This window comes from Copadichromis virginalis, linkage group LG17, assembly GCF_057382275.1.
Source record: "Copadichromis virginalis isolate Kocher_CV1m ecotype Utaka linkage group LG17, C_Virginalis_male_GT1.1, whole genome shotgun sequence".
Taxonomy (NCBI): Eukaryota; Metazoa; Chordata; class Actinopteri; order Cichliformes; family Cichlidae; genus Copadichromis; species Copadichromis virginalis.
The window spans coordinates 26,312,046-26,333,004 of record NC_140634.1 but is presented as its reverse complement, the minus strand read 5'-3'; the positions used below and the strand labels follow the sequence as shown (position 1 = coordinate 26,333,004).

The window sequence follows — 20,959 nt, the reverse complement described above, 5'->3', positions numbered from 1 at the left end:
TTGGCGGCTAGCCATGTGTCCTTGTATAAAGGGCTGGGCATTTATCCAAAACATCCCAGATGCAGACAGCTGGGTTGGGCCACCCTGCCACAAATGGCCCTAATGGGGTGCCAGACAAACATCAGTCCAAATGAGCCCCAAAGGCTTATTCCATTTACTCCCATAAAAAGACAAAATCCAGGAGTTGTACTTTATGACTTAGGGTAGTAAGTTTAAGACACTCAAGCAACCAAACAAACTGAATGCCTCAGCATGAGCAGTCTGTCAGTCCAGTCAATCAGCCAGCTGTTACATCATTCAGTGGAAAATCTTGCTAGACTTGGGAGGTGAATGAGGATGTACTTGTTTGACAGGCAATACAAACCAAGACAATGTAAGAGTTTAAGATTAAAATGAGGAAACCATTTGGGGTATAGCATTGTTGAAGTTCTATTTAACAAGTAAGCACAACAGCAACTTTAAACACTAGAAGTTCATAAAAAAAGTCTAATTTTACCATCTTCGTAGGGCACGTGGAAGACACATTTAGGCTCGGAAGATTATCATGCAACAAACTGGATGAATGGATCAATGCAATTTAGGCATTTCTTAAATACTGCAGATTTATATAATAAATTCATTTTCTCTAGATTTGCAATAGAAACAGATTAAACCTCTTTTATTAGCACTAACTGCTAAATGAATCAAGGCTAACAGCTTCAAGAAGCCCCCATCAAACAAACAGTTCAAAGCAAAAACTAAACTAAAAAAAACTGTTTAGAATGATATAAAACCAGAGCTACGGGTCTGATTGGAAGATAACATCAATAGACACCCAATGCTTTTCAAACCATGTGCACAACAATGAACAAAGGAGTCTACAAATCCTATCATAGATATTACCGTCTGATTAAAAAAAAAAAAAAAAAAAAAAAAAAAAAAAAAAAAAAAAAAAAAAAACAACCCCACTTAAAATGTTTAAAATTTCAACAATGACTGAAAACATTACATTATATTTTCAGTATAACTCACATACTGTCGGAGCCCTTCAAAATAAAACTGAGTTTAAATCCAGAAAATATGATTATAACACACATCTCATGGCTTGATGCTGTGGAGGCAACGCATAAAGAAAAAGACCAAGTACCTCCCTTCTTATGAAGTTAAGCAACTCTTCAAAACCCTCACCGTGTTGGTTCGGAGGTTAGAAGCGCTTTATTCAGCCTGTTTCAAAGGAAACCTTGACACATTAAAGGAAGTAAAGACACAGTTCCCTTTGATATCCAACCTTTTTTACATCAAGTTTCTTTAAAACCTGGAGTGTGGGAATATATTGCATGTGGTGATTGTTGTAAGCCTTTGTGTTTGCTGAATTGTGTTTTGAACACACACCCACTAAGATAATGTCCAACCTATTATGCAACACAGGCCAAAGACTCAAATTATGTTCAGACATTGTGCGGTGGTTTGGGTGTTTGTCTTTTCTCAGGAAGTCTTATCAGATCATGACTGACTTTGTTTTTTGGGTTGTTGTTTTTTTTAAATTCTTGCTCAATTACTCAAACGATGAATCGCTTCTTAAACAGTCACAGGTCATACATTAAAGTTAGTTAGGACATGCAGGAAACCCAAATTACATCCCTGAGGCTACAACATGCTTGTAGCCATGTGTGAAGCGGCATTCAGTGAAACTGTGAAACCCCCGCTTCACTCGTAGGATCGTGTTTCTGTGTTTCTGGAAAAGCTGTCACGCTCACAACAATGGTTTAATGCAACTGAGAAAGTAACACTGCAACACAAACTTGAACTTTGAGCAAGTAAAGCCTCGAGTCTGAAAGAGGCGAGCCATCACCAAACATGTTCAAATAGGCCAACTGATAAAACAAGATTAAAGTGAAGACTAATCTGGTCTCGCCTACATTTATTTACACTATTTAATTGGCATCAATACACTGTAAAGAACTGCCTAATAACTACAACCAAACCAGAAGTGCTACCTAGAATCATTTTCTGGCACGTTCTACAGTTGTTTGTAATACACAACACACATCTATCTGTCCATCTACACACAAGAAATCCTGATGTGAAATCTTCTTCCATGCTCCGCTGTGACTTTGTTATGACTCTGAAGCGAGTACGAATGGGAGCTCCTGGTTTAAATCTCCCGAATTTAATTCAGACGTAACCTCAGAGTGGTCTTATGCTCCGAAATACTCCCCTGTGCTGTGGTTGGTCATTGACAACATTAATCAACACAGACAGAAAAAGCCTCTAAATCCTCCAGTGGGTATCACCCTCCAGTGACAAGCGGTCATCAGAGCACCCATGTCCCTGTGGGGATCAATGTCACACCGTCGCTTCGATATTCCCCTCTGGTTATTAACAGCATGGAGGCTCACAGGAACCACAGATGGAGAGAGAGTAGCAAGGTGACATATGCTAATTTACAACATCTGCTCAAACCTTCAATTTAAAAAGAAAAAAAAAGGGGGGGGGGGGGGGAGTGGTGGTATTGCATGTTTAAACCTTTACTAGTAAAATCTGATTTTTCAACCTGATATGGTCTGAAAAATACACTGATAGAAAACACTTGAAGATGTATGGAAATCTTAATATTTTCAAGATTTTTCCCCATTTACACAATAAAAGAAACTACTGTCATACAGGAAGTTCACCTAAAATAAAATACAGAGAATTAGTAACATAAGGATTCCACCCTTTTGGTCCTACATCTCTTTTTCAGTGCGAGGCTAATCTGAGGACCAGTGTTGGGTGTAACGCATTACACCCAACACTGGTAAATGACATTTATCCTCACCATCCACAGCCTTAAAGCACCAAACACTGATTCAGACGTGTTCAGGTATTCCTATGACAAAGGGCAAACCAGGGACATGTCTTCTTCATTAAGCCTGTCACAGGGGTGTGCTACTTTTAGACTATTTAGTCTTTTGGCATCTTTAAAAGGAACTTTTCGGTGTTTGTTGCCAGGGATTCAGATGTTTTGATGACATTATGCAAAAAAGTAATGCGCCTGCAAAACAAAGTAATTCTCCAAAACGGTACTTTGGTTAATAAACATGAACTTGCTTTGGAGACCATGACAAGCTGCGGAAAGGCGGTTACACTCCTAACCAGGGCTGCAACGATTCGTCGATGTCATCAACACATTGTTGACGCGTCATATTCTAAAACCACGCAAATGTGTTTATGTAAGGAAGCTAAGGGGCACAATTGCCTCTATCATCTGCCAAGACTGCAGTCAATACTAATGAAGAAGAACAGAGCGAACAGCACAACAGCTAGTTTGTTTTTTCCCCCTCACATTAATCTTAAGGTTTATTTTGAATGGTAAACCTCTTCAACCTAACATTAGGTAGTTAATCTATGGGTTGGACCATATATATCAGTTTAATTGGTTTTGAACATGACACCATCTGAGACATGATATACAACCAATATACAAGCACAGGAAGCAGAGATAAGAGTTACTGAAATAATCACTGACTAATCAAAGAAAAATTGGCTGATTAGTTGAATACATAAATATTCATTTGTTGCTGCCCTACTCCTAACCTGACACACAGTACTAGGAAGCCCAGTGTGACTTGGCCCTCATTTCCCCATCATGCAGATACAAATGACCCCAACAGAGCACTTTGCTCCTGGGCTGCAGGATTACTTTTGGTTTCTTGAGTTTCTGAAAGTAGAATGGGAGGCAGAGCCTTCAGCTTTCATGCCCTTCTCCTGTGGGCAGGATGGGACTATGGGACTGAACTGTCCGATAGTTTGTGTTTTACTCTCGTCTTGGAGCTCTTCTGTTTCTCTAACTGGTAGCAGTACATGGCCGGCCCTCCCTGATGCCGTTTGCCCTATATACACACACTAATGCCTACAATACTGCATTGATGTATTTTATTGTGAACTGAACTTTGACTCAATTAAACACAAAATAGTTTTTCTTCATTCATTCGCAGGCTGCGCAGTACATTGCCGAGGGCTGCTGCTGGCCTGTGAGATACAGTTTGAGATGGGTGGATTTTGGCTTCTTTTAGTGTTCCTTTGCAGCATTTATCATTTAATAGCCAAAAGCATTTTAGCTCCTCACCAGTTCTTGCACTGGCTTAGCTGGTATGACTGCATGATTCTGAACCCTACTGTGATGAAAAGGCGGCACAAGTAATCAAAGGAGTGCAATCTGTAGTTTTCCACATATTCAAATCATCACAAAGATGAAGCCTCTTATGTGTTTATGAAGCTGCTGCTGTTGTTGCCATGAAATGAAGATGTCAGATGGGTCAGAGGATATGAATGAATGCAGATAGACAGAGATAAACGGCACACCCACCAACAGGATGAGCTTTTATTTCCTGTTAGCCTTTTTAAACACTCATTTCAGGGCAGTCCCTTTTGTTCTAATTAGAATGAACTGCCACAAAGTGACAATTCTTTTTTAAAATGTATTATTTAATGCCACCAGCAAATGCTAAAGTCCCTGTTTACCCCAAGGAGTCTCACAGTCTAGGTGATAGATTGGCACAAAATGTTTCACTGTGTGGACATTTATGGCTCCGCGACCAATTAACTGACCTCTCTGAGGCTGTGTTCCCCTTTTCAGAAGACCTCTAAAGAAAGCGCAGTGAAATTGAGTTGATGCAGCTCTGTTTCCCTGAAAATTAATCATAAGAACTTTCATGCATAACCAGGCAGTTGTCATTCCTGAGACATAAAGCATAGTGTAGCTTTTTGCTATGGCTCAGTTGCACACAAGCTTTTGTGGGCATCACATGGCAGCGCTGCAACAAAGAAGGCAAATTTCCAGTGGAGTCCCATTGAGCATTAAACGTAAAGCGCTATACAAATACAGGCCATTTACCATTAAACAACCTTTAGCCCTCCAGCTCCCAAAGAGCAAAGTCTGTGCGATGACCAAGAGTACAGCTAACTATCCCTAACCCTAATGGTCGATCTCCCTTTGTGCTGCCTCCTGCATGCTTTACCCATGCAGCACCCGTGACAAAACCAAACTGAGCATTTTCTGTACAGTTCATCTCCTAGTTAGATGTGAGATCAGTGTCCGAGTCTGATTGCATGTGAAAGAACACCCCTTCCTTCATTTAAAGGTCTTGAGTGTTCCCCTGGAACAAATTAACCTACACACTTTAACTGGTACACTTCACAATATCCAGAGGTGAATGCATGATATGTTGCAGGTTACAATGGTTAAGCAGGATCAAATGTTCAATATGGCTCTCTCTCACCAGGCTGACTGACGACACTAACAATATAAAGAGATTTAGGGCCGTGCGGGACCCGCTTATCTGCCAAAGAGGAAGCGCAATCCCCTCACCTCAGACCACAACTTTATATCAAAGCCCTCTTAAAACTGCAGAGAAAGCAAAAGAATCATCTTCCAGCATGCAAGTAGGCTTAGTGTGCCATATACTACTACTCTGTGGTATGCACATGCACGGAGGAGGTGTTTTGGAAAGAGCAGAAGCACATCTCCGGAGCATTTAAAGATTTATTAGATACCTGAGAAAGGAGGGCAGAAAAGAAGTGCAAGTGTAAAGCAGCTGTTGAGAAAGAAGTTTGCAAGAACACATGAAGCAATCCGGAAGCTACATGAGGGACTTTCTTTTTTTGTGTTACAAAATGCATCAAGATCATTTTAAAGTATGTGCTGAAAGAAAACATACATGTGATTTCAAACTGGACTGCAAATGCAGGAAGGCAGCGGGCCTTACCTTTCTGCAGTCATAAACACTGTCTAAACGCACACACACTCCTGGACACGGTGTGCACACTCAGCTAACGCTTATCTGAGAGCCAAATATAGGCCATCCCTTGAAGATAATTAGAACTCATTTTGTGATCCCAATTTAGAAATCAGTGCAAGAAGCTTCTCATGTCGTCCTTTACGCCAGAAAGTTATGATAAGATACGAAATAAAACACGCTCCCATGAGGAGATGCAAGACTCAGAGAGGGGACAGCCCCCCTCAACCCAAAAATGAATGATTTTAACTGGTTTTCTCATAATGCATGAAATCAGTATTATAATCTGCTTTGCATATGATCGACGAGGACAAACAGGAGGGTGTTTATATCAGATATATCTGATTTTTATCTGCCATCTTCAACTTTTTGTTTGACCAGTCATGGAAAGACTTGGTATTGTGTGGGGAGTGGATACTGAACAGCGAGGGAGAGGCAAGTGAGTCACATAAAAATAAGTATTAAAAGAAAGAGCTAGGCAGATGTCATGATTTAGTACCGTTTTAGCTGTTTATGTGCCTTTCTCTGACTCACACACAGTAAGCAGCCTGATGGACAGATAAAGCTCCTTTAACAAGCGCACGATGGGGAATTTATGGTTCAGAGGTGTTAGCACACGGGAAGCCTGTGGGCAGCTACTGACCATCTGCATACCTGCAGAGAGCGTCTGTTTTCAGATGGTGGCAGAGTCAAATATACGTGGTACAACTGGTCTGTGTGTGAGGTTGTAACATCTAAAGAAATAAGGGAAAGTTTAAAACAAGTCAACTACCTTTGCTGTCAAACTACCACTGAAATTAATCAAAACTAAAGTAAAACAAGCAAATCCACTGTTCTAGAAACCTGCTGAAACTAAACTATATTCACAACAAAAGCTGAAAACCAACTTTAAAAGAGTAAATGGAAAACGTAAAATCATAATGACTACAGCTAAAGATGGCCCACCTCTTCATTAGATTTTTCATGAAGTGCTCAAAGTGCAAAAACAGATGCACTGGAGAAATTCAGCAGCGATGTGTTTCACTGGAAATCCTGATACAGTTACCAAGAAAACAAACAAACAAACAAACAAAAAAAACTGGTTGTGAGCACTTTCAGGTGGGAACTATTTTCTTCCACCAACCAGCAGAAACTTGCATCTGGCTGACTTAACAGCTGAACTAATGTTTACCTTGGTCAGACTGAGCCTCTAGTCAATAGCTATAGGGTGACATATTTACTGGGTGTAGTTTATTAAAAAAGAAAATTGTTCCTACTTGAAACTGCAACAACAAGCTTTGCTGTTTTTTCTGACGAACTTGGTGATGAGTTCTGGAAAGGGACGCTGTTAGAGAGGTTTTCAAATACCACACACTGAGTGCCATTTAGTGTAATAATAGTTAAGAGAAGGCTGATATCAATAAAGGTTTGGGGACAAATGGTCAAATATCTTTAATATAATTATACTTTTTGTTTATTGCAGGGTGAACTGTCCCTTTAACTCTCTATGGCGATGACAGTTAAATTCACAAACTTCATGTACTCCAGCCTGAAAGCAGAAAAATCACATCTGTAAGGGAATCTGTACTCAGTTTATTTAGTTTCACGGGGCTCTGATGTGCGCTCAAGTGGCTCCAGAAAAATCGGAAAGTGATAATAATAATAAAAGAAAGCAAGGCCCTGAACACAAGCTGGTCACCACCGACTGACGCATGGTGGAGAGTGATCCCAGTCAGACCCCTGAGCAGACAGGAGGGGACTGAAGTGGGTCGTTTCCACATGGCACACCACACAAACACGTGACCGTCACCGGGTCTCTTACCTGTACCCAAAGCTAACACACACACACACACACACACACACACACACACACACACACACACACAGCAATTTAACGGAATTTACATCATCTCAAATCAAGCAAACGCTCTCCACTTCAACTGCGTCAAGACACCGAGCTCCACAAGCACTTACTTCCGGTGTAAGATTTCAAAGTAAAAATAAGTAACAGGGGAAAAAAATGGTAGGGTACCAACATTATTTGTTTTTAATCAATCAATGAATCCCAAGATTATTATAGTAAACTGAAAATAACCTAAAATTATTAAATTAACATTAAGCACACTTCTGCAAACTAAAATAAAATTTTAAAAATTGAGTTTTAGTCCAAATAATATAATAATTTAAAAGCCAAAACCCAAATAACTAAAGTTAAATAAGCAAACAAAGAAAGGGACTGAAAGGCATGCCAAGGTGATGATCAAACACTCCAGAACTATAAATGTTTTTATTTAACAGGGATCTTAACATCTGACAAGCTGGAAACAGAGACTATTGGATATTTTTTGCCTGAAAGTCAAATTTCAGAGTTCAGGATTCATTACTTGGCATCAAGAAGCCAAGTAACCACAAATTAATTAGATAGACAGATAGTACTGTGAGGTACTACAAAAAAGCTAAAGGAAAATAAAAATTAGACCATTAATGCGCAAAAAGTAGAGCAAATAAATCATATGCACACTATAAATCTAAGAAACTCAGGCACCAATTTCCTTTCTGCTGTACACATAGCTATATATTTGGGGATTTGAAGCTAATAACAGTATATATATATTTTTTTTCTTTATATATATTTTTTATTTATTTATTTATTTTAAATGAGCAGTGTAACTCAAGAGTCGATCTAAACTATTTATGCCAGTGTGAAGCGACTCAAAGTGTACAAAGCCAAACTTCAAACCATCACTTTTCAGTTTCTAATCAACTGGTGTGGTCTGACTATAAATTTTAACCTTAATATGCAGATTTAGGCAGAAGTGTTTACCTGTAACAGATGGTATATTTGCGCCAAATCTGATCATCTTCAGTACAATGTCATAAAATGTGCAGAAAGCAACAAATAAACAATTAAAATGAAATTATTTAACAGGATCCTACATGTGGTTAGCTATAAAGCCATAGTTTTTTTTTTTTTAAATTGTTTTAATATGAAACCCAGCATTCCCACTTCCTGTCTAATTGGCACTATCGGCTGCCGGCTTTCCGCAGATGCTCCACGCCGACTGCGGCTCCCTCTGCCCCGCTACCCACACCCTGACGTTCGGAGGCGGCTACAGCTTCGTGCTAACAGTGTGCTCTCTCTTTCCCTACACAACCCCCACCTCTACACTCAAACACATCACGGTCAAAAAGCGAAAACACAGCGAAATGTAGCAGCTGGCTGTTCACACGGACCCTCTGAGCGTTTTCTGCCCCGGCGTGCTGATGCTCAGTCCCGACCCCACATCCGACAAAACGGGTATAAGATGCTCGGCCAGCGGCGTGCCACGACACACCACCGCGTCCCTAAATCATTATCAACCACTCACCGTGAAAAGGCGGTCGCTTATGCGTGAAAGGAAGAAGAAAATCGCTCCCTACCGTAGACATCGGTCGGTGCTGGTGGATGCTTCCTCTTGAAGCTGTCAAAGAGGCTGTGCGGCGCAGCAGCTGCCGTCTCTTTGCCTCCTCCCACCGGCCGCCCCTGGCTCTGGCTCGTCAGGATACCTCCAGGGTAAGAAAAGCCCGGTTCTATAAAGTCGACAGACTGCCTGCTTGTCTATCTGCAGACTAGAGCAGAGAGACAGACCGCTACACCAATATGAGCCTCTGAGTGAGCAGGGCGTGTCACAGCCCGTGACCCTCCCCGGTCCTGCTGCGTGCTGAGCCGCTGAGCCAGCGCCACACCAAATTTCATTAAAAAAAAACTGGGGAGTTAACGTAGCATGCTTGGTATGCACAAGTCATCTGTAGCTGAAAAAAGAAAGTGAGAGCTGTGTAGTGAGTTATCAGATTAAAAACTTTGATACATGACTGACACAAAAATAAAGTAGGATATTAGTAATTGTGAACGATTTGACGGATTTCATGGCTAGATTAGTACTATGGGAAATGGGGAATGTAGCTTGCAAAACACAAGAAAATGTAATAGCAAGAATATATACTAAAAAGACAAACCAGTTAATACTTATAATAAATATAGATGGCTCCAACTACGCAGAAGTGTAACGTTTTGTGCATACAAAATCCTCCTGAGAACCGACCTATGCATTTTTGTCCTCTGTAATGGACATTTGTTTTTGGTCTATGTCTTTTGATTTATTTGAGCCACCTTACTAAGTCCTGATGTAGTAAATACAGGACTTTTCATTGATATCTCATGTGTTTGGGTGGCCTCTTTCAGTGCCAAAGAGGAAGGAAATCACAAAATAAGTTCAATGTAAAGATTCCTTTCTCTAGGTTCCCAGGAGGATATGTGTCTTCTCCGTGCACTGAGGTGAATCATTATGTCCCCCTAAGACCCAGCAATTACATTACATCTGACATTTTTAGCCATCACAAATAAGAATGTTTTCAATTTAATTCACAACCAATCCCACACATAAAAGCTAAGAGTTTGATTTCCTGTTTTATCCTGTCAATTAATGGAACTCATGATATGTATGTACATGCTTAAAAGTGCATTAAGCTATACACATCCTGTTTTTATCAATTCAATTTCAACCTTACTGAAATCGTGTTGAAATTGTGGTTTTTTGCATGAAACATGAAAATAGGACAACCCTGCCCACAACCACCAAATGGGTGATCATAGATCCTCTGATTACATCAAACAGAAAACAGGAAATATAATTATTTATTTATTTTTTTGTTCTTCTGGGTCTCAGCAGCCTATATGTTTATATTAACTGCAGTAGGTAGAAAATATTTTCCTACCTGATACCTGACATTTTATCACTTATGTTGAGCTCAGGTTGTTCAGCACTCTTCTCTCAGTGACTCCAAAGACAACTGAATTATATTAAAAGATCTAAGCTTCCTTGTGTGTTTTTGGTACACACTGGATTGTGCGTCATATCTCTTATCAGGGTTTTAAAGCAGACAAGGAAATTATGGCATGTGAGCAGAGTGTCCACATCCCAGCAGACTAAATGTGGGACAAAGATACAGGACAGTAATGCTGAGAGGCATTAATCATGTGAAGGACATATTTTATTTGAACATGACCTTCCCAACTCCCGTCAAGTTTAGTTTGATGTCATTGTCTTCCTACTCTGCGCTTTTTATCCAAATAACCTTTGAAACAGATTATTTCAGTTGTTGCTTTGTCTAGACATCATTGCGAGGATTCACCCATCGACTAGTAAATCGCTACAAAATCAAAATGTGGAAAAAAAAACTTTATTAACTACAGTTGTCAGCAGAAGTTCACATATACAAATCATGGGGATGAATGTGATGGCGAATTTGGATCTTTGATAATTTCTTTGAACTATTATTTCTATTGTGTGTCCAGCATACACCTTTAATAACTTTAAAAAACAAGAACTGGGTGCACAAGTTTGAATTTATTTTTTGTTCCCTCTTGTTCACATAGGGTCAAAGGTATACATGCAGATTCAAATGCATACATACAATCACTTAAATCTTTTAATAAGTGGTGTTGAAGGTTCTATAATGTATTGACTCTGACTTTCTACAATGAGAAAGTCCAAGCAACTCAGTAAAGATCTAAGACAAGGAACTGTAGATTTACAGAAGCTGGGAAGGTCTGTTGGAGCTATTTCTAAAATACTGCAGATTCCAAGATAATAAGTTCAAACATTTGCATGTCAGTACAAGTTATTTGGATGCGTCACTACTTTGCCAAGGTCTGAAAGAAGACCAAGCTATTACCCTGAGATGAGAGAAAGTTGGTTACGATGTAGGGAACAATGCAAGAACTAGCAAAGATCAAGCATGCCATGAGCTGGAAACTGCTGGGACACCAGCGTCACTGTCCACAGAGAATGATGTCAACACATAAAGGAGGATAACATGAAACTTCTGGAATGACCTTCTCAAATACCCAACCTCAGTCCTAAATTTTAATCCGGAAATTTATGGACTATGCTTAAAAGTTTCAGGTGAGTGCCAGAAAACCAACTAACTGACTAAATGAACTCCAGTTATTTTGCCAAGAAGAGCGTTCAAATATCCAGCCAGAACTATCCCAGAACCTCGTTGATGGCAACCAAAAGCATCTGTTTGAGGTGTAACTTGGTAATGGAGATTTCATCAAATATTAATGGGGGTGTGGACATGTATTTGAGCATGTATGTATACTTTGGACAATGTGTCGAGGACAGAAAAACCAAAATAAATTCAAACTTGTCGAACCAATTCTTTCATTTTTTAAACTCGTTAAAGAACAGTTCAAATAAAAACTCCAAACTTACCATCATATTCACGCCCACTGTGAGTGTATGTGATCTTCTGACCAAAAAGCAATTTTGAGCCTTTAAAAAAACCCTCATAACAAACCCACTAATCACTCAATACTGAAATACCTCTCACAGCAAGATACTTAAAGCTCCAGCTGATACTGTCATTTCCTATCCTACATCTTTGCGTAAATGCAGGATGATGTGACTCGTGTTATGACACTGAATAGGTCTGGCTCATGAGAATGTATGGTATGCACGAACATACGCTTGTGAGTGGAAACCTCCATTCAGTGGAAGCCTTGTCCCTAATGTGTCCCCTCACGATGTGAAGTCAAATCCACTTAAAACCACTGTGTCAGGATTCATAAAGAGAATGGCTGCAAACTGGGCTTTGACCCACAAACCTCGAAGTGGCTCTCACACGCTGGCAGGATATGTGGCGGCTGAGCTGGCTGTAACAGGACAGTTTCTCCTTTTTGATAACAGGGATACAAAACACGACAGCCTTCTTCTGCCCCAGCCCTTTTCTATAGATTATCCCGGTTATGCAACATATCGTTTAGATCTCAGCAGTCAATTTTTGCTGATGTTCAATATATAAAGCTGTGGTTTAAACACATTTCACAGATGGTGCTGGTGGATTGCATGAAATAACGCACACACAGAACTTTCCAGCTTTTTTTCCGTTTCTAAAATGACTTCATTATTTTTCCTGCAACTCTCTGAAAATCTGTCCACTTAAGGGAGGGAAGGAATAGACCTTTTCTGTTTTGGAAGGCTTCACAGCTTCTCTCACATAGAGCTCTGTGAATACTGTGAAATGAGGAATAACCTGCTTTTAGGTACCAAAACAATTACTGACACACCTCCCAGCTAAGTATCAATTATGACGCTCAGGGCTATAGTGAAACAATCTGAGAGCCACACCCTGAAACCCTGACTTCTAATGAGGGACAAAGTCATTTTGATTTATCATTGCGCTGCAGTCATTTTACTGGCAGTATATTTAATACTGATGAGAAGCTACAGAAAGATTGGAGAACACCGGAGACATCCATCAAATACTACTGCTGCAGATATCTGACTCATGCCTGCTGGCAACTGCATTAGTGTGTGTTTTAAAGATACCATTAAGGCATCATGTGGAGATCCAAGTCTGTGAGGCATAGTGTTACTAGTGTGTATGTGTGTGTGTGTGTGTGTGCACGCGTGCATTTTAAATGAACAATTTCAACTCATGAAATTATCTTCTTATACAATTTAGGTGTTCTACTGTGATTTGAGCCTAACCATGTATAAATGGATGGGATTTCCTTTAAAAGGAAATTGAATGGCACTTTTCTTTTCTTACTAACCGATCAAAGCACTATAAAACACATTTGCTCATGCAATCATAGGTAAATGCATTTGGATGGTGCTCTAGTCTATGCACTGTAAACACTTTACCTGACATCTGTGGTAAGTTTAGCATCACAGATTATCTCAGTGACTAAACAGAGGACGAACGTGCACGCACCCAAGACTCGGAAGGCTTTTGAATAGAGGACCTTCTTGCTCTATTATTTTCTGTTATACATGCATTGTTGTAAAGGTGGAAGCTCACATTAAACAGAGCCAAAATTTCAAATAACGAGGTCTGCGCATGGAGACATAATCCTATTGAATCAAAAGCTCCAGCTTCAGATGGCTTTCTCTACTCTTGGCTCTGTATGATGTCAGAGAGAGAGGATAGCCCTTATATGGTAATCTGAAGCGCAAAGCTCTGAAGCTCCACCTACTTGCTGTTCAGACCTTTTGTTTGTGTGTGGTAGCCAATTAGAAGAGAGCTGGCTTATAACAGCATGTCCCACCTTGGAAGCTGAAAAATGTTCATACCCCACATCCCATGTTTGTTTGTTTTTTTACTATTAACAAAAAAACAAAACAAAAATCACTGAATTTCATTGAAGGCCCAGCATCAGTAAAGTCTTGCTTGTTTATTTACCCTTACAACAGTCATTAATTCACTCTGAAGCAGCTCTTCTTAGACAGGATGAACTGTAGGGCAGCAGTTTTTCTGAACTGTAAATCATTGAAAAATAGTCTTAGAAAATAATAATATGGAGTTGGAATGAATGCTTAATAGGTCCACTTTAAGTACTGTTTGAAAAGCATTTAAAAGGAAGTCTTTCATCTCTGTCCTCCTTAGATGGAGCTGAGCAGGCTGTTAAGGTCTGTGCTAAGCTTGTTGTTTTCCCGGCAGAGACACGACTACGGCTCTGGATTGATTTGCTCCTGCGGTGAATACACACACCAGCCAGCAGCCTCCAGCTGGCAGCAGGAAGACCCGACCAACGTTGTCTCCGCAGGAGAGCTCATTGTCCCGCCCCTGCGGTGCATCATCTCACACTCTTCCTGCCTGCAAGATGCAAACATCTATATATGCATTGGAGACACCCTATTAACCAAAGTATGACTTTTTTGTGATATCATTATACCTTGGACACCAAAGTGCAAAGCTATGAGAGTGAAATATTGTGCATGTGCATGTTTTAAGACCAAAATATCACCTGGATGATGTGTAGTGCTTTTAGGAAACCATAAAATGCTGTCCTGAGCCAAGAATGTGGTACATGATGTGACAGACAGTCGTTTATGAAACTATAATATCCCACTGGGTGATGAAATCCTCTAAACATTTTATAAGAGGAGATGTCTGACTAATAACTTTATGTAAGTTATTACAATTATGAAACCAAGCAGCATTTAAAATGAAAGCTTGGCCTACACTGACCTCTAGTGAAGACATGACAAGTGTGCACACAGAGAACAGAAGGAGCAGATTCTATTTCATTTTTTCTCCAGCATATGAAAGGAAATCTCTAATAAAAAAAAAACAAAAATATTAGCATGAACAGTTAAAACCATTAACACCAGACTATTTCCTTCGGTAGTTTTGTTGTTAGATTACAATCTGGTTACCAGACGCCTCCATGTGGCCAAACTGAGACACTTCATAGGCAAGAGTTGAGCAGAGGCAGACTGCAGAATATAGAGCAAATCAATGCAAAACGGTTTGCTTAAATAATTTATGAATGATACACAAACAATGAATACATGGTTTATAGCAGACTGTAAACTTACAATTTTAATGTGTATCAGATAGAGCTGTGAAGGTAGTAACTGCTGTTTTATATTTACAGTTTGAGTTAGAACTCGATGTAATAAATCACTTAGTCAGCTGATTTAGACCAGGGCAGACTCAAATAGTTTACTTTAAATTCACTAACTGCAGCTTTTTCACTGAAAATGTAGCTTCTTCTTTTTTTTTAAAGAACATTTCCACATGCGAACTTGTGTTCTGGTAAACTGATGGGCTCAGCACTGTGTATTCAGGTGATCATTAACAACATCTATTCAACCAGTCACATGGGAGTAAATCAGTTCATTTAGTCCTGCAGACGTGGTGAAAGATGACCTGCTAAAGTTCAGCTCACATAACCACTCATTACAGCAAAGGTACATTGAGCCTCGAAGCAGATTGGATACCACAGCAGAAGATCACACCAGGTGAACAAGAAATCAAGCTACAATTGGCAAGATTGGAAAAATCTTTCCTGATCCAAGTTTGAATTTCAGATGATACATTTGGATGAAGGATGAGAATTTTGGGTAAACAACACAAAAACAGGGAAAACATCTTGGCTTGTATCAGCTGTTCAGGCTGGCAGTACTGACGTAATGGTGCAGAGCATGGTTTCTTGAACATGATGTGATGAGTTCATTGTACTCAAATTGCCTGTATAGTTACCAGATGTGAATCTGGTAGGGCACCTTTGGGATGTGGTGAAACAGAAGATTCAACTGTGTGATGCTTTCATGTCAACATGGACCAAAATCTCTGAGGAACCTTTCCAGCACCTTGTTGAATCCATGCCATTAAGAATTAAGGCAAAGCGGAATCTCTTATACTCTTCATATCTACTTTATCCTTTGTTTAGTGGTTTGGTTTATGCATTATTTAACTGCTTGACTCCCCTCTCCTTTTTGGGCAATTTTTAAAAATATTTTACATATAAAACTTATTTGTTGATTAATCAAATCTTGCATTTGGAAACCTCTGCGGCCATAACAGAGCAAACAAAAACAGCATCCATACATCCACAAGGACTCACACAGCGGCACATCCTAAGAAATTTCCCATCTTGTGTCAAGAGTTTAGTTTATTTTGACAGCGTTTCAGAATATCATACAGGTAAACAAGATTTTTGCAAAAGTTAATATATTCATAGTGTTGCATTTCATAAAAATAGTTGCTCCACTTACAGTCTTTGTGACCATCAATAGTACACCGAGTCATATTTATAGAGATATTTGTTCAGGGTCTACACACTGCTATTACACTACACAGTGATACCGAGCCGCTCAGGTTGTCGGGGTTTATATTGTGGTGCGAAAGCGTGTCTTTGTTGTTCTCAAACACACACTTTAACACACCCCTAGGTTTTTTTTTTCTTTTTAAAATTTCCCTAGAAAACTACTTACAGTTTGACTCGATGGAGACAGCTCAGATGTGGAAAGCAGTGATTTGTGCAAAGGCAGAGCAAAAAAAGACACACGTTTCCCTGCTTCTGCTCAAATCTGAAGTCACAAAATAAAGGAGTAGTCCAACTAAATGGGTGTGATGTGACGGTGTGTAACTGAGGCATTTTACAAGTGACTGAAAAAGCTCAATTGTTTGCTCCCGGCTGGTGATTCCTCCATTCCTCCCATTTCAAACCCTCTGTGTTGGATTGTGTTTTTAAGTCAGTCTGCTTAGTGCGTGTGTAATTACGGATTACAACGGCAAACATAATGACTTGTGTCCCTCTGCTCACTCAAACACTATCAGTATGTCCCTCAGCAGAAGAAGGAAAGGAGGTTTTTTGTTTTTTTCTTAGGCTCTTTGATTCTCATTCAGAGAAAAATACTCAAAATTAACAGTTTGCTAGATTCCTCCCATTCAACAGCCATTCAGTGACTCAAAGAATGCACTGCAGCCCTGTCAAGCTTTGGATTCATGCAGAGTGTGGTGTGCTTACTGTTTGGCACGTTTAAGGGTGGGTGATATCTCGGTGCAGTTATTTAGCCTCAAAACTAAAAACAATAGCAAAAGGAATTAATGCTTTATCTGTAATCCTTTGCAGGGTGACTTACAGTGTTGGGGAACAGAGAACTACATGTAACTAAATTAGTATTTTTAACATTATTTTATTATTATAGCTTGTTGGCAGTTGAACATTTGTTTTGATGCAGTGATTCATGTAATCCAATTACATGAGGGTTTTTCACTACAGAAACTACAAATAAATGTTCCATAAATACAATGAAATAGTCCCACCCATTTTTCTGTCAGTCTGTGGGTTGATCACAGGGATTTTGGTTATTTTGTAGGGCTTTTCGGTTTCATTTAGTATTACCGAGTTTTTAATTCAAAGGTCTTTTCTGAATATTTTGATGGAGGTATCTTGAGATTTTATTAATTTATTAACTCAAGATTAGGATTAACGTTAGTCCTACTTTAGTTATAACTTAAAATGAAAAATAAAACTGAACTGTTGATTGTTATAAACAGCGACGGCTTTGGCTGCGCACTAGGCTCACATTTAAGACCCACACTGAACACCTCTCCAGACTATAAAAGTGTGGATGACACTTTTATGCATGCACAATTTAAAATGGGAATTTATTGCAGTCTGGAAATAAACCAAGATGTTTTTATTGTCAAAAGGAAAGAGGGGACTTTTTTAGCTTTTTTTTTTTTTACTGTAATCTACTGAATACCAGCTACCGTTGCTTATTTTTAGACTCCAGTACATTTTTTTCTGGCCACTTTATGAGTGTGCAGCTATCTGAACATAACACTGACATACTGGTATTATGACTTTAATGCTGTTGTGGCTAACAGGCTAGCAAACAGCTTTTTACACACGCATATGCATATTTGACCTCAGTGCAGTAGCTTTTTCTTTTGAAACATTTTAGTAATATTAATACTGTGTAAAAAAAAAAAAAAGAACTGACTTTTATCAAATTTTATTCTTTTCTTACTCATCATTGCACCTTATATGAAAACCGAGACAGTCAGCAAACATAAAGGAGCAGCTTTGCACGCTGCAAAGGTTACTAGGTTACCTCTTCTGTCTTTTTACAGGTTTGTTTTGTAAAATTACTAATTCAATCAAGTTTCCCCAACGCTCTTTATTAGTATCAGCGTAACTTTTGTACTTTTGTGTAGTTTATGTTCCAGCAACCTCAGGCAATGCTATCTGAGACAGATGAGACATTTTGTCCAACTTCACCTGACAGTCTTCATCCTAAAAATCTTTCCCTCCTGTGACATTAAATGTCAAGCTGCTTTCAAGTACCTCTGCCTGTAATCAAGAATGCGCCGTTTGAAGTCTTAGCGTCACCGTTTTATCAAACATTGTGCAAGAATAGAAAGCTTGACAGGAACTGTGGCAGTTACCAAAGGCGGCAGGGCTTAGCTAGTTACGAGCTTGATGTATAGAAATACAAGCATTGCCTTCAAAGTCAGTCAGATTCTTGGGCAGGAATGCTTAAAAAAAACAAAACAGGAACCCTCAAAAGAGCTTTGGCATGGATATATATGTCTCAATATCACACAGTGTAGACAGAATCTCTTAAAAGAAATTTAATTCAGCAGCTGACAAAGTGTCACGTTCACATGAGCATTCAGTCCTTCCTTCGAGATGCAGATTGTTACGCAAGCGAGCTTCTGAGAAGGTGAGATTGATTCTCTACTGAATTAATATCAGATTTTATTAATTTGGTTTGGTTTAGGGTGCAAAGCTCTGTCTGCCATGTGGCGACGTTTGATTACACAATCTCATATAAGCAATTCTTCATGGAAATTACTGGTGTCAGACCTCATTAAGAAATCAGTAATGAAAAGCATCATGACCCGAGATGAACCACAAATAAAAAGGGACCGTGGATACCTCCGCTAATGGACTCATTTTCATACATAAGCTTGTGAAATAAATTATATATTTCACCGTGTCACACTAAAGAAATGCAGTTTATATTTATATCTGTAGAGTGGGTGTTGTATAGCAGCCTCTGTTGAACCCTCTGCAGTATTTTCACGGTTGAACCTTTTGTCCTCAGTCTAAGGCACTCTGCCCCTTCGTTGGTATCACGCAAGCTCCTTCTCTCAGTGTCCGACAGGACACCGCTGTCGCAGATTGCTTTGATCGTTAAGCACAGAAGAAAGGAAAATAGATTGAAGAGACACTCCCACTGAAGCCCGAGTGATTCAAACAGGCCGTGCAGTCGATCGCAGCAGGCTTGCTGAGACCCAGACCTGTGATCGCAGGGCGGAACAGGAGTGTGCAGGAGCAAGGAGCTACCTAAAGATCCGGGGCACGTCGTGCTGCTTCGCTCATTTATTTGTAGACTAGAATTTCTATATGTTCACTTAAAGATGATCTTATTTACAAAATGTTCCCACATATTCATATTCGTTATAATATATCTATGTCTATAACCATCTGATAGATTATTCAAGACAGGTTCAGGCCCAATACAGTCTCTGTTAAGGCAAAGTTTCTACTGATGAGTCGATTTTATTTCTGCGGTCGCTCTTTGATCCATTCACTCTCCTCAAAAACATCCGTTAAACATTCCTTTTCATAAAATAGACTCCACTGTGTAGATATATATAAAAAAATCCATCCGACATTTACTTCCTGCTATGTTGTTTATATTTGCATGTTTGCACCCCCCCCCTCAGTTCAGCAAAATAGAGGTCTTCAAAATTCATTTACTCCACAAATGATTCCCACCACGCTACACAAAGACTCTATTTGCTCTTCTTTTGTGTGTGTGTGTGTTAACTTGGATGATTTTCCAGTTCTTAAGGTGGTAGGTGTAAAATATGTTTCTCCAAAATAATTTAAAATACAGTTCCATAAATAAAACTTTAAAAACACGTGGTCCAGATCACCCTGCCCCCCTCCTCTTGGTTTTGACTGTATGGGAGAACAGGTCGATGAGGGGATGCAGGAGCACAGGAGGGAGTGAGAATGGTACTTTCATCCAGATGGGGTGGTTTAGTTCAGATGAGTGTGGCCACTGCTTTCTGCTGAAGCTGCGGGGTTATCTGCTCAGAGTGGACGTGCCTGTGCGCAGGGTGCTGGGCAGCTTGTCTGATCCAGGGATCTTCCAAGGTCCAGGAGAGACTGTGGCCTTCCTCCCCGCTGCGATGCTGCTGCTGCTGGTGCTCTTGTTGGGTAGGCTAGGCCAGCTCTCTCCCTGGCCCCTTTCTAGTTCCCTGGGCCTTGGCTTGCTCTGCTCCAGCTCCCCCTGCTTTGCTCCACTCCAGCGCTCTACATCTTCCCTGCTGTTCCCGTTAATGTGTGGGAGCTTAGAGCTGCTAGGAGAGTGAGTGGACTCTCTATTGTCCCTAGTATTTCTCTCCTTGGACCTTCCTCTGTTGCTTCTGGAAGGTTTAGGCTCTCCGCTCTGCCCGTCCTTGCCCCCTTCCCCATCAGGAGTTGGCTGCATCCTGAGGCCCTTGTGGGTGGACCTGCCACCCTCCTTCTTAGCTCTGCTGCTCCCGCTGGTCGCAGCCGCTCTCCTCGCGTGGCCGATTGGGTCTGGGTTTAGCAGCTCGGCTTTCTGGGGGCTCTTCGAATGCTCCGTCCTGCTGTCTCGTGCCACCGGGTCTCGATGGACATCCTGAGGTGGCAGATGAGGAAGGTCGGGGGCTGGGGCTAGATGAGATGAAGGCGATGACATGGAAAGGCTTTCGATGGGAGGGGCTATTTCCGACAGGCTTGGGGAGGCTGAAGGGCGACCATCCCATGGGGCGGCATTGTCTGGAATGCATATGGATGCAGTCAATAACAACATAACAACACCACTCACCCAAAAACATTAAAAAAAAAAAAAACTCTAATCATTACAGCAATCATGCCTATTCTACAAGCTGGAAGC

At 40.2% G+C, this 20,959-nt stretch overlaps 2 protein-coding genes and 1 long non-coding RNA gene across 7 annotated transcripts in view; 1 reads left to right on the top strand and 2 right to left on the bottom strand.

The window, feature by feature from the left end:
- LOC146689529 (fatty acyl-CoA reductase 1) overlaps window positions 1-9,454 on the bottom strand; it is a 65,910-nt gene extending 56,456 nt beyond the window's left edge. The window contains exon 1 of one of the 3 annotated variants that reach the window (XM_085436587.1): window positions 9,156-9,454. In XM_085436587.1, the coding sequence (XP_085292713.1) occupies window positions 9,156-9,164 (9 nt within the window). In that variant the 5' untranslated portion in view covers window positions 9,165-9,454. The other 2 variants (XM_085436585.1, XM_085436586.1) reach the window with 2 other exon arrangements.
- LOC146689528 (uncharacterized) lies at window positions 9,223-16,675 on the top strand. Its single transcript, XR_014915968.1, has 2 exons — window positions 9,223-9,288; window positions 14,223-16,675. It is a non-coding gene; the product is annotated as an uncharacterized LOC146689528 (long non-coding RNA).
- Window positions 16,676-18,638: 1,963 nt separating this feature from the next.
- The window catches only part of magi2a (membrane associated guanylate kinase, WW and PDZ domain containing 2a), a 271,683-nt gene continuing 269,362 nt past the window's right edge, over window positions 18,639-20,959 (bottom strand). For all 3 annotated transcript variants that reach the window (XM_085436583.1, XM_085436580.1, XM_085436582.1), the window contains one exon: window positions 18,639-20,841. In XM_085436583.1, the coding sequence (XP_085292709.1) occupies window positions 20,120-20,841 (722 nt within the window). In that variant the 3' untranslated portion in view covers window positions 18,639-20,119. The remainder of the gene's footprint in view (window positions 20,842-20,959) is intronic.